A 17321-nucleotide genomic window follows, 5' to 3' on the forward strand; every position below is an offset into this window, starting at 1 on the left:
TTAGCCAATATAGTAGACACAATAAGAGGAAATTAGACATGTTTTGTAACATGATTTATTATGTGCTATTGTAGAGTTGTTGTGATGTCCTATTTTGCGCTATTTTAGTGACAGAAGTAAAACTGGTGTAAATTGGTTTATTTGGCCCAAGCGAGTCCCTCCCGGTGTAGTTTAACAGCGGAGTGTCTGCAGTTGATGCTTGCTGGCCGTGTAAACAGTGCTGGGGGTCAAAGTTCAGCTTTCTGGCCAAAGTTTCCTGCATTTTTGTATCTGCAGCGGAGAAGGTAAGGCAAATTCTCCTTGTTGTCATTTTGAAGTTGCAGTACGTCAAATATGAAGATTTTTATGTTCCAGCAGATCATGCTGAGGCGAGCTTGCACCCTGGTGCTCACAAGAGGACTGTCGGCATTGAGCGGCGGTAAGTACCCCGATGATGCGGTACAATGTACACACATGCAGTGTTTTCTTTCTTTTTAGACCCCCTCTTCAGAGTTCATCCATTGGTGGCACAGGCGCTGGCAGAAGAGCGCCCAGTGGTGGCGCTAGAGAGCACCATCATCACGCATGGCATGCCCTACCCTCACAATGTCAGGTATGCAACCTGACGCCGTCTTTATGGACTTTTTTTGCCATAAAATGTCTTCATTGATTTTTTTATTGACCAAAAATGTCTTCATGGACTTTTTTATTGCCCAAAAATGTTTTTATGGACTTTTTTTATTTACCAAAAATGTCTTTATGTACATTTTTATTTGGATAAAATGTCTTCATGGACTTTTTTATTTACCAAAAATGTTTTTATCTACGTTTTTATTTCCCAAAAATGTCTTAATTGACCTTTTTTATTTACCAAAAATGTTTTTAATAACTTTTTATTCACCAAAAATGTTTTTGTGGACATTTTTTATTTACCAAAAATGTCTTAATTGACTTTTTATTTACCAAAAATGTTTTTATGGACTTTTTTATTTACCAAAAATGTCTTATTGACTTTTTATTTACAAAAAAAAAATTATGGTCTTTTTTATTTACCAAAAATGTCTTAATCACCTTTTTATTTACCAAAAATGTTTTTATGTACATTTTTATTTGGATAAAATGTCTTTATTGACTTTTTTATTGACCAAAAATGTTTTAATGACTTTTTATTGACCAAAAATGTTTTTAATGACTCTTTATTCACCAAAAATGTTTTTGTTGACATTTTTTATTTACCAAAAATGTCTTCATTGATTTTTTATTGACCAAAAATGTTTTTACTGACTTTTTTATTTACACAAAAAGTCTTCATGGACTTTTTTATTTACCAAAATGTTTATAATGACTTTTTTATTTTTTTAAATGTAATTTTATAATTTTATAATTTTATAATTTTATAATTTTATAATTTTATAATTTTATAATTTTATCATTTTATCATTTTATCATTTTATCATTTTATCATTTTATCATTTTATCATTTTATCATTTTATCATTTTATCATTTTATCATTTTATCATTTTATCATTTTATTGACTTTTTATTGACCAAAATGTTTTTATGGACTTTTTCATTAGCATAAAATGTATCCATCAAGTTTGATGTTGACGTTAGCCGCATCATCACAGGACAGCCAAAGAGGTGGAGGCCATCGTGTTGGCCGAAGGCGCCACCCCCGCTACTGTTGGAGTGATTGAGGGCAAAGTCCACGTTGGACTTTGTTCGGAGGAGCTGGACTTCCTGGCGGGCTGCAACGGCTCCATCAAGGTGTCCCGGCGTGACCTGCCATATGTAACCAGTCGAGTGAGCCCACAACACAACAACACAACAATACAACAACACAAGAGTACAACAATACAACAGTACAACAATACAACAACACAAGAGTACAACAATACAACAGTACAACAACACAAGAGTACAACAATACAACAATACAACAACACAAGAGTACAACAATACAACAGTACAACAACAACACAAAGCCTGCTGTCTTCCTGCTGCTTTCATGATGGCTGCGGTGTCCCACAGGGCCTCTCTGGGGGCACGACGGTGTCGGCCACCATGATAGCAGCCCACCGGGCCGGCATTGCTGTGTTTGTCACAGGCGGCATTGGCGGCGTCCACAGAGACGGACAGAACAGTAAGAAAATAAGAAGTGAAAAGGAAATCATGAAATGACCATAGAAATGACATTTTGTGGCGCAGGTCTGGATATCAGTGCTGACCTGACAGAGCTGGGCAGGACTCCCATCGCGGTGGTCTCTGCCGGCGTCAAGTCTATTCTGGACATCGGTCGTACCCTGGAGGTCCTGGTAAGTCCTGCTTTTAATGTTCTTCTCCTCCGTGTCTTCACGGCGGCGTTGTCATCAGGAGACGCAGGGCGTTTGTGTCGCCACGTACGGGCCGTCAAAGGACTTCCCCGCCTTCTTCTCCCCGTTGAGTGGCTTCACTTCCCCGCATCAAGTCTGCGACGCCGACCAAGCCGCGCGACTCATCGGTACATCAACTTGTTGCTCTTTGGAACAGCGCGGGAATGTGAGGAAAAGCCTTGACACGTCGCCATCATTTATGCCGTCAGAGAGCCTTCTTTTGCTGGGCGTCAACAGCGGCGTCCTCATTGCCGTGCCCCTCCCACCGCAGCACGCAGCAGCCGGCCAGCAGATGGAGCGGGCGATACAGGCGGCCGTGGCCGAGAGCAGGTTGGAAAACCGTCTTGAAAGGACAAATAAGACAACATCGGAAGTACAATGCTCATGTCCTGCCCCCACGCTTCACTTTGAACGCCACCCTAATCCCTCCTTTGTGGGTCTTAGGGTTAGGGTTGCCTACCCTGAGGAGGGCATTTACAACAAGCACCGTTCCTTGCTGAAAAATACAATATTGGAGCAGTCACGGCATCAAACATTTTTATTTGACCTTTCAAAATGAAATAACACCCCTATAGTCACACTCCTATTAGCCAACATAGCAGACACAATAAGAGGAAATAAGACATAGAAACCACGTTTACCACCTTCTAAATATAGATTTTAAACATTATTAGAGCCATCTAGACATGAAATAACACTCCTATAGTCACACTCCTATTAGCCAACATAGCAGACACAATAAGAGGAAATAAGACATAGAAACCATGTTTACCACCTTCTAAAGATATATTTTAAACATTATTAGAGCCCTCTATATATGAAATAACACCCCTATATTCAGCTTTACGCCCCTATTCCCCAATATTGAAGACCCAAGATAAAATTACACAAAGAAAACACGTTTACCACCGTCTAAATATATTTATTATTATTATTATTAGAGCCTTTTTGACATGAAATAACACCCCTGCCGTGTTCAGCAGATCAACTTGACTTGTGCGTCTTTCGATAAAATGACGCATAGAAAACTAGTTTACCACCTTCTAAATATCATTTTTTACCATTAAAGCCCTCTAGACATGAAATAACACCCCTATATTCGATTTTACACTCCAATTACCCGATATTGAAGACACAATAAGATAAAATTACAAATAGAAAACATGTTTACCACCGTCTAAATATATTTTATGAACATTATTAGAGCCCTCTAGGCATGAAATAACACCCCTATGTTCAACTTTACACTCCTGTTACCCGATATTGAAGACACAACAAGAGCATTTACACATAGAAAACATGTTTACTGCCATCTAAATATATTTTGTGAACATTATTAGAGCCCCCATAGACATAAATAACACCCCCTATATTCACCTTTATACCTCCATTAGCAAATTTGGTAGTAATAATAAGTGGAAATTACACATAGAAAACTAGTTTAGCACCTTCTAAATATATTTTATGAACATGATTAGAGCCTTCTAGACATGAAATAACACCCCTATATTCAGCTTTATTTGCCAATATTGAAGACACAATAAGAAAAGCTGTTTATCACCTTGTGAATATGTTTTATTAATATGAGCTTGTTTGTGTGTCTTAGCGCCAGAAGCATCACAGGTCGAGACGTGACGCCATACATTCTTCAGAGGGTGAATGATCTAACCGAGGGAAAGTCCCTGCAAGCCAGTATCCTTCTCCTCCAGTGACGTGCGTCTAAACGAGCCGTGAGAAAAAAAGACCCGTTGCGTTCCTTGAAGGAGCCACTCTTGCAGACATGGCTCTCATTAGCAACAACGCTAAGGTGGGCAGCCAGATCGCTTGTGCTCTAGCAAAGCTCGGCAAGAAGAGGAAGCCAGGAAGCGCAACTCAATCCCACTCCGGGATCGTGAGTGTTGGGAAGAGATATGCGGCTTATACTGACGTGTCGCCAGTGTGATGCTAGGCTTTCTGTTATAGGTTGTCATCGGAGGTATGAATGTGGATTTTATTGCAAAAGGAAAAAGAAAAGCTCTTGAAGTAAGTCTTAGAATGCCAATATTACATTTGGAGGGAGTCGTCTTACACCAGATTCTCTTTGCTCTGAGTTTGGACGGACCAACCCAGGAAGCGTCTGTCAGTCGTACGGAGGCGTAGGACGCAACATCGCCGGTAGGTTCCTGATGATGCCGTGTTCAGCAGATCAACTTGACTTGTGCGTCTTTCGATAAAATGACGCATAGAAAACTAGTTTACCACCTTCTAAATATCATTTTGTCAGGTTTAAACCCCAACACTTGTAAAAAACACTGCCTGTACAAAAGAAGACACAGAGAGATGAGTTTCTTTTTACTTGCAAGGAGAGTGATCAGGAACCGTTCAGTAACAATTCGCCACCTCACTCTGAAGCAGTTCCTGCCCTCTTGCCTTTTTATTGAAGGAAGGCCCTGGTTACAATCAGTTTTCTGAGGGAAGGGGGGTTTAATTATTCCAGTTGAAACCAGTTTCTTTGTACAACATGTTATCCATAATGTGTGAACAATCTTCATCCTTGACATGTGATTCTCTGGTGATACACACATACCCTTTGAGGTCATCTACTTCTGACCCGTGCCTATGTCCCACGAGGGTGTTAAAACTATCTGCTGAGGAATGTTCTGTCATGTTCTGTTTTCCCTTAATCATGATGTACACCACAAGTGCAGGCGTCACAGCATTAATCTTACATTGTTATGTGAGTGATATGAAGCACATGTACAGCGTTAATCTTACTTTGTTATGTGAGTGATACGAAATGTTTGTAGGTCATAAGAAAAATAGGTCATAAGAATATAGTAAAAATAGAATAACTTTATGTACAATTATTCCAACATTTCCCTCCTGTTTATTCATTTTGCAATATATTCTCCCATCCTCCGTTGACCTCTTCTTTTTAGATTTTCAGTCCTGGCAAGTCCGAAAAATGCCATGATGTTTCATCATTTATCTCTTCAGTTTCGGTGTCTTCATTGTCGCTGTCTTCTTGGGGCTCCCCTTTTGGAGTAAGGAGCGCATATATTTCTGACACCTCTTGCTTAATTGGTTGGATAGCAGTGGTGATTAGCCTGGTGCACAAAAACTCTAATGCAGGGAATGCAACAACATCCACATAAGGTGAGAATAGCTGCAAATACAGCGATTAACATTAAAACTGACATTATCAGTTGTTTATATTTGCCAAATACGTCTCCAAAACCATCCCACATTGACGTGTCAACTCCAGAATGGTCTTTCATCTTGCTGTTAAGAGACCTTAGACCTTCTAAGGCCTTGGTGAGACTCCCGTCCGCTTGCCGTGTTGTTCGGAATGAACGTACCGCACTGATCATCAAAGATGGCACATACTCCGCCCTTCTCCGCCAGGAGCATGTCAACAGCAATTCTGTTTTGGAAAGCCATGAGGGAGGTAGCTGACAGTTGTTCATGGATGGCGGAGAACCCTCTTTCAGTGTTGTTTCCTAATTTCTGCACGTTATAGTGGATGTAGTTGATTTGTCTACATTTTTGTTAATTGTGCACCACCAGCAAATTGATGATTCGAAACCTGCTGCTATCTGGTTGACTAATTTGTATTCATCAGGGACTCCTCTCGGAACTCCAATACTGTCTATGTAGGTGGGATCATTTTATCCCACCCTGACACTGATCTCTTTGATTCTGGGTTTGAATGTTATGTCTGCCATCTCTATTGATTGACACTCTGTATCATTCAATCTTCCTAATTTGATTCCAACACCTGTTCCGTTTATGCATGAGAAATTTCCTATAGCTACCTTTTTAGAAAATACTGTTTTTGTTTTTCAGTGGAAGTAAGAGGATAGACCTTATCCCATTGTGAACAATTTTTTTTTTTTGTTTTTCTTTCTTATGCAATGGTTTTATTCATTACTTCGATCAAACAATCTATTCCCATAGTTGAAGGCACTACTTGTAACAGTGGTCTGGCTCCTATACATACTACACAATCTCCTTGATTTGACATTTTTGCTGCCTGTTCCACTAGCAGCAGCCAGTTATTACTTTGTTGTGAAATGCCCGTAGTGGCATGAAACCAATCATCTGTATTTCGAATTACGGCTATTTTAACTCCAGCGTGATGTGTGTAGTTATTTGTGATTGGCAGTTCAACAGGGGTCATGGTTTGATTTTCACAAATAATTATAGGAAAGTAGGGATCTACCCCAGAAGAGTAGGCCCATAAAAGGAAACCCCAACACGGGGTATTTAAAGTAGTGCCCAATGGTCGGTCATATGGGTTGAGTTTAGCTGAGCTAAAAGCAAATGTCATACTTAATATGGCCCCATGTTTCTTTAACATAATTTTATTATGGAAATGCCTGGCTTCTAATGTGGTACCGGGTGCCCAGTAATCACCTTCCTGGGTGGTAATCAATGTGTCCCAACTTAAATCTAACACGTGTCCAGTAACATACCACCAATAACTAGCATATGTCTCCCCTGACACCTGACGTCTGTTTGTAAATCCTTTCAATGATGATATGGGTATTTGGAGTTCGGTAGTCGAATTTGGGGCTATGGTCATACATCTGGAGTTGTTGTATGCCCACCTAATTATCCAAGGTGTTTTTTCGATCTGCGTTTGTGATCGGTTAGGGTCCCCACACTTCTTTTCTGCATGTTAATATTTTTTTTATTTTTATTTTTTCCATAGTGGCAGTGACATCACTATTATTGCTCCGATCAGTCCTCCTACTGCTGCTAATTAATTATTTTTATTTTTTTTTTATTTATTTTTTATTTTTATGCGTCTGAGTGATCATCTTACCAGCAGGCTTGCAACCCCTCCTAATAACGCAACAGAGTTGTGGACAATCTTCACCGGTTTGAGACGACTGCAAACTAGAATTACAGCCCCCTTTGTAGCCGGACTTCCTCTGAAGGTTGTTGAGGAGCTACAAATCTACAGCAGATACCACAATGCTATTATCATGACGCAAATAGGTACAGTTAGGGTAAATACTAAGATGGAGATGGATAATTTAGTCATAGTTTATCACTGTAAATTTTTTCTGGAATACCATAGCGTGGAATTATGTCTTTGCATAGAGCTTTAGCTACTGTTAGTGCATCTGGATGTTTTGTAGGAAACAGTTCTATCCATTTTGAAAATGAGTCTATTATCACTAAACAGAATTTTTTCCCTTCACTGTTGTTGAGTTCAATGAAGTCCATGTGTATTTCTTGAAATAAGTATTGTGGTTCTTTGAAATTGGCCACGCCGAGGTCGCAAGCTGCCCTGGGCATTGTGTTTTGCACACGTTAAACACGCTCTACAAAAAGTTTTTTTTTTGAATAAGAATTCAATCCCTACGTAGTAAAGTGGGTGTTAATAGCACACTATTGTGCCACAGCACATATCCCTCCTGTTGAGACATGTGTGAAACCATGGCTCAAAATAGCGTCCCACTTATGCAATTTTTTGGCAAGATTGTTTTATTATCTATCGACATATTAACATTTTTGTCCAGGATTGCTTTATTCCTTAGCCAGTGGTCAATTTCTTGCTTTGGACTCTGTTGTTGCATGTCTGCCAGGATCTCAAAGTGTACTTGTAATTTTTCTGTGTTAAGAAGGTTCAGTTCCTTTAGTGTCGCTTGTTTTACCATTTTATCAGTGAACATATTTCCTAAAGATATTGAATCCGTATTATTAGTATGTGCCGTGCATTTACATACAGCAATTTGTTTTGGCAATTGCACTGCTTCTCGTAAAGTTGTTAATAATCATGCATGAGTTACTGGTTTTCCCGTTGATGTTATCATACCTCTGTTTTGCCAATATTGTGCAAAGATATGTACTGTTGAATATAATATTGGCTATCAGTATAAATTGTCACCTTTTGACCTTTCATTAATGTGCATGCTTCTGTAAGCGCTATGACTGCATAGCCTGTTATTGTTTTTCCCAAATATATATATATTTTTTTTTTTTCTTTGAGGAACCATCTATAAAATCACCCCTTTTTGTTAGTGTCTGATCTAATAAGTCTGGTCTACACTTTGCAGTTTGTGTTGTTAGCTCATAACAATCACGTGGTTGGCCTTCCTCAGGGAATGGTAGAAGGGTAGCTGGGTTGAGCGTGGTGCATCGCTCAAGTGTTAAATGTGGTTTAGCTTCATTTAAGATTGCTTGTTTTCTGTCTGTTAGAATGGTTCGCCCTTGTCCTGTCAACTGATGGCCTAAATACTTCACTGATTGCTTACAAAATTGTAGTTTGTCTTTACTCACTTTATGGCCTTCTTTCGCTAAATGGTGCAATAAGGTTATTGTGTCTTCTTCACATGACTTCCTATCTTGTGACGCTAGTAGGATGTCATCTACATATAATAATTTCTGGCTTCCATTTGGGGGTTCAAACGTGGACATACTGGCCATCATTGCTTGTGAATAAATTGTCGGGCTTTCACAATATTCTTGTGGTATATATATATATTATTTATTTATTTATTTATTTATTTATTTATTCCTCTTTTCTGCAAACGTAAATGCGAACCTGAACTTTTCTTTCTCTATTAGAATGGAGAAGAATGCCTGATGTCTACTACGGTGAACCATGTGACATCAGTTGGTAAAGAATTTAACAATGTGTGTGGGTCAGGCACACAAGGTGCTCTTGCCACCACAGCTTGATTTACAACTTGTCCTGTATCATTCTCCATCCCACAGAGAGTGGCACTTTCCTCACTGGGAAAATAGGGATATTACATGGTGGGTTATCGCATTCTACTAAGACTTTAGCTTTTAACAAATCTTCTATTGCTGGTTTTTATTCCTTCATATGTATTTAGTTTTATTTGGTGTACCTGTACTTATACTATTGGTTCATCATTTGGTTCTGGTTGTATTTGTTAAGACAAGCCTAGTCGTGCTGAATATAGCTTTTGGTTCCTTTTGTAATGGCCTTTGACACAATCACGGGTGAAGTGACCTTCTTCACCGCAATTCCAACATCCAACCTTGTTGGGATAGTTTTGTATATTCTGTCTACCTGTTCCTCTACCTCTTCCTCCAAATCTTCTCCGAGTTGGCATAACCCTTCTTTCGTTACCTTCCTTTTATGTATAAAATGTGTCTGAGTCTTTCTCCTTCATTACTTTTTCTTCATCTTTCTGATACTCATGAAGTAAAATTTCCCTTACTATCTTATAACTCTTCTTTTTTACAACCTTCACTTTCTGCTCCATCTGTTCTTTTTCTTTCTGCTGTCTCCTTCTCCTGCTTTTTCTTTTCTTCTCTTTCCTGCCTTGCCCTTCTTTCACCTTCCTCTCGCTGTCCTGCTATTTTCATCCAGACTTGTGTCTGCTCATAGCCTTCTTTTTTCATTTTCTTCTCGTTTTGCTTACATTTCTTTTTTATGTTTTGTTGTAACTCCCTAATACATGCCGTAGATAATTTTCCGTTGAATTTGTGCTGTTTTATCCAATAATATAGGGGTTCTACTGCTAGACTATCCTCTTTTTCAACTACCTTCCAGTCCTTGCACGGAAGTTCTTCAAGGACTTTTTGTTTTTCTTTACTTTGTCCCTTCCCCCTTTTGAACTAAATTTGGACCCAGTGGTTCTTAACACCTGTCGTGTTCTAACACTGGGGTTATCTTCAACAAGATGGTGATCAACAACCTTTTGTGGTAAAATTCTCTTCAACCTTTTCAGGTGGAATTTTCTTGCCTACAAGCATCCACAAAGGCTCACCATTTGCTTCTTGTTGGTTTGGTATAAAACACAGTTACCTAGTGGTAATTGTATTTTCATTCATACATTCACATTCACACTTTGCGCGCGTTATTTTCCAGCCCAGAGGACTCCGCATATCCTATGTAGAGTTTAACTAGTCTGTTTCAACTAGGGGCGTCTACTCCACCTACGGAATTTAACTGTCGGACCTGATAGAGCCTAGAATTGTCAGGGTTTGTTATTTTACTTTTTTTTCCACATTCACACTTCGCGCGTTTTTATTTTTCCAGCCCAGAGGACTCCGGCATCCTGTAGAGTTTAACTAGTCTGTTTCAACTAGGGGAGTCTACCCTCCACGGAATTTAACTGTCTGACCTGATAGAGTCTAGTATTGTCAGGGTTTGTACTTCGCGTTTTTATTTTTTCTCTTCTTCTTCTATTTTACTCTTCTTCTTCTTCTAACCTGCAGGGTTTGTCTTCTATTTTACTTTTCTTACATTCATTCCTTTTAAACAAAATTTGTACTCACAGTCTCTGCGTCTCTGGATTTCCTTCAACCTTCCGATCCCAACCCGCAAGAGAGGGACCAGTCCCGGAAAGGGTCTTGATGCTGTGGCCACAGTCTTGCCTGGATCTCGCTTGCCCGCTGGGATCGTCAGGTGTCTTGGAATCCGGCTCGAAGGACCAATAAAATGTCAGGTTTAAACCCCAACACTTGTAAAAAACACTGCCTGTACAAAAGAAGACACAGAGAGATGAGTTTCTTTTTACTTGCAAGGAGAGTGATCAGGAACCGTTCAGTAACAATTCGCCACCTCACTCTGAAGCAGTTCCTGCCCTCTTGCCTTTTTATTGAAGGAAGGCCCTGGTTACAATCAGTTTTCTGAGGGAAGGGGGGTTTAATTATTCCAGTTGAAACCAGTTTCTTTGTACAACATGTTATCCATAATGTGTGAACAATCTTCATCCTTGACATGTGATTCTCTGGTGATACACACATACCCTTTGAGGTCATCTACTTCTGACCCGTGCCTATGTCCCACGAGGGTGTTAAAACTATCTGCTGAGGAATGTTCTGTCATGTTCTGTTTTCCCTTAATCATGATGTACACCACAAGTGCAGGCGTCACAGCATTAATCTTACATTGTTATGTGAGTGATATGAAGCACATGTACAGCGTTAATCTTACTTTGTTATGTGAGTGATACGAAATGTTTGTAGGTCATAAGAAAAATAGGTCATAAGAATATAGTAAAAATAGAATAACTTTATGTACAATTATTCCAACACATTTTTTACCATTAAAGCCCTCTAGACATGAAATAACACCCCTATATTCGATTTTACACTCCAATTACCCGATATTGAAGACACAATAAGATAAAATTACAAATAGAAAACATGTTTACCACCGTCTAAATATATTTTATGAACATTATTAGAGCCCTCTAGGCATGAAATAACACCCCTATGTTCAACTTTACACTCCTTTTACCCGATATTGAAGACACAACAAGAGCATTTACACATAGAAAACATGTTTACTGCCGTCTAAATATATTTTGTGAACATTATTAGAGCCCCCATAGACATGAAATAACACCCCTATATTCACCTTTACGCTCCTATTACCCACAATTGAAGACACAATAAGATAAAATGACACATAGAAAACATGTTTACCACCTTCTAAATATATTTTATGAACATTATTTGAGCCCTCTAGACATGGAATAACACCCCTATATTCAGCTTTACGGCCTTATTACCAATATTGAAGACACAACAAGATACATTTACACATAGAAAACATGTTTACCGCCGTCTAAATATATTTTATGGACATTATTAGAGCCTTCTTGACATGAACTAACACCCCTATATTCACCTTTCTACCTCTATTAGCAAATATGGTAGCAATAATAAGAGGAAATTACACAAGGAATACTAGATGATGGCGTGTTCAGCGGATGAACTTGACTTGTGTTTTCCCTTTGAAGATTGCCTGAGTCGTTTGGGCCAGCAGCCGCTGTTCATCTCTGCAACTGGCGCTGATTCCCACGCCGATGCCATCCTCAACCACTGCAAACATATGGTACCTATGCTAGCAAACATTAGTAGCTCATTTATTCATTCTTTGCTGGAGCCTATCCCAGCTGTCTTGGGGCGAGAGGCGGGGTCCACCCTGAACTGGTGGCCAGTGAGCAAATGAATACAAAGAGTGCAAAACGGTCCGCTTTCACAGAAAGTCACAGCAATAAGAAATGCTGCTCTTTAACACAGTGAAAAGCCAGCATTTCAAGAAATGCTGCAAATGTTTGATGGACAGTAAGTACCAATTTCCACAAATTCTGCAACTTTCCACAATGAAAGATGACATATTGGAGGATATGTTGCATTATTACGACTGGGGGGGCTCCTATCGATCGGCCATTGATCAGTATCAGCTGTGAAAAAGCAAGGATGGATATATCTGCCGTGTGGGACTTCCTGTAGTTGTGGGAGTGAAACTTGCATCCATTCATTAGTTCATTTTCTACCGCTTATCCTAACAAGGGTCGCTGGGGATGCTGGAGCCTATCTCAGCTGTGTTGGGGTGCGAGGCGGGGTCCATCCTGGACTGGTGGGCAGCCAATCACAGAGCACATATAGACAAACAACCATTCACACTAACATTCATACCTATGGACAATTTGGAGTGGCCAATTAACCTAGCATGTTTTTGGAATGTGGGAGGAAACCACTCGACCACCGTGCAGCCCCACACTATTAGCTATCAACGGGAAAAATTACTTTAGTAAACCCAAAATTGGACTTGCTTGAAACTTCCAGGATCAGATGGAAGATTCTTTAAGGGGACTTTGGATGCGAGGTGGGGCTGCACGGCAGAGAAGTGGTTAGCGTGCAGACCTTACAGCGAGGAGACATGAGTTCAATTCCACCCTCGGCCATCTCTGTGTGTACCCCGCCTCTCGCCTGAAGGCAGCTGGGATAGGCTCCAGCACTCCTCCGACCCTCGTGAGGATAAGCGATAGAAAATGAACGAATGAACTGAGCAGAACTTATTTATGTCTGCTCAAGAAATTAGCAACACCTAGCATGATAGCTCTACATGTCTATTCATGCTAGTATTACATGGTAGCATTTTTAGCCGTTTTCATTGGTGTTATGTAGGTGTCAGCATGTTAGCATTACTAGCATGCTAACATTAGCATACTAGCATTGTTTGCTATTTTCTTGAGCCTACGTATATGAACACCACTATCATACTAGGCATTAGCATGTTAGCACTGCTAGCACGCTAACATGAGCATACTAGCATTTTTTGAGACTTTCATGAATATGAACTTAGTCAACACAAGCGCTATCATGCTAGGTGTTAGCATGCTAATGTTAGCATCCTAGCAGCATTGAAACATTAGCATACTAGCTTTTTTGCTATTTTCTTGGGCAGACATATTTAAACACCACTATCATACTAGGCATTCGCATGTTAGCATTGCTAGCATGCTAACATGATCATAGTAGTTAGTTGCTGTGATTGGCTGGCCACCAGTCCAGGGTGTACCCCGCCTCTCCGAAGACTTCTGGGATAGGCTCCAGCACCCCCGCGACCCTCGTTAGGATAAGCAGTAGAAAATGAACTAAAGAATGGATGCAAGTTTCACTCCCACAACCACAGGAAGTCCCACACGGCAGACATATCCATACTTGCTTTTTCACAGCTGATACTGATCAATGGCCGATCGATAGGAGCCCCCCCCAGTCGTAATAATGCAACATATCCTCCAATATGTCATCTTTCATTGTGGAAAGTTGCAGAATTTGTGGAAATTGGTACTTACTGTCCATCAAACATTTGCAGCATTTCTTGAAATGCTGGCTTTTCACTGTGTTAAAGAGCAGCATTTCTTATTGCCGTGACTTGGGGCAGGGTTAGGGTTAGGTTAGGTTAGGTTTTGCTCTGTTCTCTTTGGATTTATTTTGCCCGGCGAGTGATGACCGTCACAACCAATGGCTTGTGACTCAGTCAGGAGGCGGGGCATTCACATCAAGCCACCCATCACCATGGTAACGTGTAAAAAAAAAAAGCGGCCCAGAGGGAAGCCCATGGTCCGTTTACCCGGTGAGGAGGACCACCTTAAGAGACTGAAGACAGAACGGCATGAACGACAAGGCTCTAATGCGGCATGGTGCGCACCAATCTGACCCTGGTAATGGGGGACGTCAGTAAAAGTTAACCAAAACATGGGATTCCAACCATCTGCAATCTCAAGGAAATTGTGATGGCAAAAACTAAAAAAACAGTGAAGCGGTCTCATTCTGTTCTCCGTTGTTCTTTGAAGTATCTAGGCACCATTTAGTGATTATCGAGAGACCTTTTTTTCCCGTCATGTTTTAATGTTGCCCTGCATGTCATATGTCTCATGATTATTCATACTGGACGTTTGCTGTTTCCTGAAAGAACACCAGCGCTGTGACCAGGATGGAGGGTGAAAGCACGGCGACGTACTGTGCCGTTATCACGGAAAGCGGAGAACTCAGTCTGGGATTGGGCGACATGGACGTTCATCAGCAGATAACCGAGCAATATGTAAGTCTATTTATATAGTCTATATAGATTCTATTTATCTCCAAGGGAAATTTAATAGCAGGGTAAAGGTGACTATAGCGGTGTTATTCCATGTCAAGAGGGCTCTAATTATGTTAAAAATGCATTTAGATGTTGTAAACAGGTTTTCTATGTCTTATTTCCTCTTATTATGCACACTATATTGGGTAATAGGAGTATAAAGGTGACTATAGGGGTGTTATTCCATGCCTAGAGGGCTCTAATTATTTTAAAAAGTGTATTTAGATGTTGTAAACAGGTTTTTTATGTCTTATTTCCTCTTATTATATCTACTATATTGGGTAATAGGAGTGTAAAGGCGACTATAGGGGTGTTATTCCATATCTAGAGGGCTCTAAATATTTTTAAAAGTGTATTTAGATGTTGTAAAGAGGATTTATATGTCTATTTTGCTTATTATGTCTACTATATTGGGTAATAGCAGGGTAAAGGTGACTATAGGGGTGTTACTCCATGTCTAGGGGGGCTTTAATTATGTTCGAAGCATATTTAGAAGGTGGCAAACAGGTTTTCTATGCTCTAACCACCGATGAATTATCATGTATTTATAAGAGCATAAAGGAGGGATTGGTGTACAGTGAAGACAGCAATGTGGCATCTGACCCATCTGCAATTACCATCTTCCTGTAGGTGTCTCAGTTTGAGCAGCAGCTCGTATCGTCCATTCTGGTGTGCCTTGATGGAAACATCCCCATCTCCACCATCAGATACGTGTGCTCCTTGGCCAAGCAGCACAACATCAACGGTAGGTCTTCAAGAATGAAAGCCTGATGTTCCACTGCAGCTTTTCTCACGTTTGGACGTTGTATCCCAACTCAGTTTGGTACGAGCCAACCGATTCCGAAAAAGCCGGCAAGCCTTTCCTGTCAGATGCCTGGAAGTCCTTGTCCTATGCCTCTCCAAATTTGGTGGAGTTGTGCGCCATGAACAAAACACTCGGCCTCCAAACACCTGAAGGTAACAAACATCTGCATCTTGAATGCAAAGGTGAGGACTGAATGGCGATGATGCGTTCTGGTCGGTCTCCAGTGCTCCCGAACTCCCTGGACCAGGTCCTGAGTCTGGCCGTGGCGCTCTCACGCCCCCTTCTGGAACATCTCCACTGCCTGGTGGTGACCCTCGGGGCTGGCGGGGTGTTGGTGTGCGGGGAGCACCAAGCGGGCTCGGTCAACCTCAAGCCAAGGAAAGAGAAGAAGGTGAGAGACGGTTCATGAATGGAGAAGATAAGCGATAAATAACACGTTGTACGCCATTTGCAGAAGAGAAAGCTGTGCGCCGTCCACTACCCGGCGCTGAGTGTAGCGGCACGGGACACGATGAATGTCTCAGGAGCAGGAGATAGGTAGATAGCGCTTCCTGCGGTGCTTTTGACCAAGATAAAAACGGCATCTTCACGCCGTGTGCAGTCTTGCAGGCGCTGTGATGGCAGGGATCGTCCAGGGTGGAGACACTGACACTTGTGTTGGCATGGGTCTTCTGGCCGCACGATTGTCCCTCGCTTCACCGCACCCCATCGCCCCCCTGCTGACACCACACACTGTGGATCCCCACCGGGCTCAAGGACACGGCAGGTCCCAACCCAGATTCATGTGGATTGACTGAACGTGTTTGTGGATTACACACAGAAAAAAACAACAATCTTTGCTCGTATGTCTGCTTCCTTTTTCTTCTACTTATACAAAGGAAAGTAATGGTAATGCTTTTATTTCATTTGAACATGCATCAGATTCCAATTGAGTGCATCCCATAATCAGTTCCCAGTTCCACATGTCCAAAAGGAGTAGGAAGAAGCAAAGCTTATTAAATCCTACCCCTCCATCTGGTACTTTTACAATCACTAACTCTTACATTTGTTCACTTCCTGCTTTCCTAATATAGTTGTATTAATTTTTATTTTTATTTTTATTTTTATTTTATTTTTATTTTTATTTTTATTTTTATTTTTATTTTTATTTTTATTTTTATTTTTATTTTTATTTTTATTTTTATTTTTATTTTTATTTTTATTTTTATTTTTATTTTTATTTTTATTTTTATTTATTTTTATTTTTATTTTTATTTTTATTTTTATTTTTATTTTTATTTTTATTTTTATTTTTATTTTTATTTTTATTTTTATTTTTATTTTGACATACATTTATTATATATTTAATTATTTTTTATTAATTCTTTTTCTTTTTGAATATTTTTAATTTATTATTTTTTTTTTTATCACATACCAAAGTAGGAGGTGATATGACCATCCAATGACATAATGGGTACCATAGTAACCGTCAATATAGTGATATATTTTTGTGTTTTATAGTGATATTATTTTTAGCCTTATGCATTATTTTATAATATAATATTAACGATATCAGCAAGTTCAAGTATTTGTGATTTTACAAATAAGGAGTTAGTATGTTCTCTGTCGGCAGCATTATGAATTATCCTGACTGACCTTTTTGCAGTACATTTAGTGAGTGAAGATTGCTTTTATAGTTATTATCCCATATTTCCACACAATAAGTAAGATATGGTAGAACCAGAGAGTACATACTATATATCATCTCAAATATGGCCGATTTTATATGTACAGTTGTCTGCAGCAGCCAGGTTTGGTCATAAGTCACGTTTTTCA

The 17321-nt window shown here is 39.9% G+C and overlaps 2 protein-coding genes across 4 annotated transcripts in view; one reads left to right on the forward strand and one right to left on the reverse strand.

The window, feature by feature from the left end:
• Nucleotides 1-17321, reverse strand: part of LOC131137915 (potassium voltage-gated channel subfamily A member 1-like) — a 93785-nt gene that overhangs the window by 38281 nt on the left and 38183 nt on the right. The gene's annotated exons all lie outside the window — the stretch shown is intronic.
• On the forward strand, nt 348-16351 carry LOC131137914 (uncharacterized). 2 transcript variants are annotated; one of them, XM_058086333.2, is made up of 18 exons: nt 348-418; nt 478-592; nt 1609-1783; nt 2012-2123; nt 2189-2295; nt 2354-2480; nt 2562-2682; nt 3959-4044; nt 4131-4243; nt 4315-4374; nt 4443-4506; nt 12069-12163; nt 14534-14662; nt 15332-15446; nt 15521-15658; nt 15731-15897; nt 15961-16043; nt 16108-16351. In XM_058086333.2, the coding sequence occupies exons 1-18, from the start codon at nt 361-363 to the stop codon at nt 16301-16303; spliced, it is 2061 nt and encodes a 686-aa protein (XP_057942316.2). In that variant the 5' UTR covers nt 348-360; the 3' UTR covers nt 16304-16351. The 2 variants fall into 2 exon arrangements, with proteins under 2 accessions (XP_057942316.2, XP_078647141.1); XM_078791015.1 differs by having other exon boundaries at nt 2357-2480.

This window comes from Doryrhamphus excisus, linkage group LG6 (genome assembly GCF_037039965.1).
Source record: "Doryrhamphus excisus strain RoL-2023G ecotype Guam linkage group LG6, RoL_Dexc_Guam_v1.1, whole genome shotgun sequence".
Taxonomy (NCBI): domain Eukaryota; kingdom Metazoa; phylum Chordata; class Actinopteri; order Syngnathiformes; family Syngnathidae; genus Doryrhamphus; species Doryrhamphus excisus.

What these genes read in the sequence shown, in the direction of transcription:
- LOC131137914 (XM_058086333.2), top strand. Translation starts at nt 361, where the DNA reads ATGCTGAGGCGAGCTTGCACCCTGGTGCTCACAAGAGGACTGTCGGCA. An exon ending in TGCCATATGTAACCAGTCGA is followed by an intron (nt 1,784 to 2,011) that starts GTGAGCCCACAA and finishes GGTGTCCCACAG; the next exon opens with GGCCTCTCTGGGGGCACGAC. An exon ending in GGGAAAGTCCCTGCAAGCCA is followed by an intron (nt 4,045 to 4,130) that starts GTATCCTTCTCC and finishes CCACTCTTGCAG; the next exon opens with ACATGGCTCTCATTAGCAAC.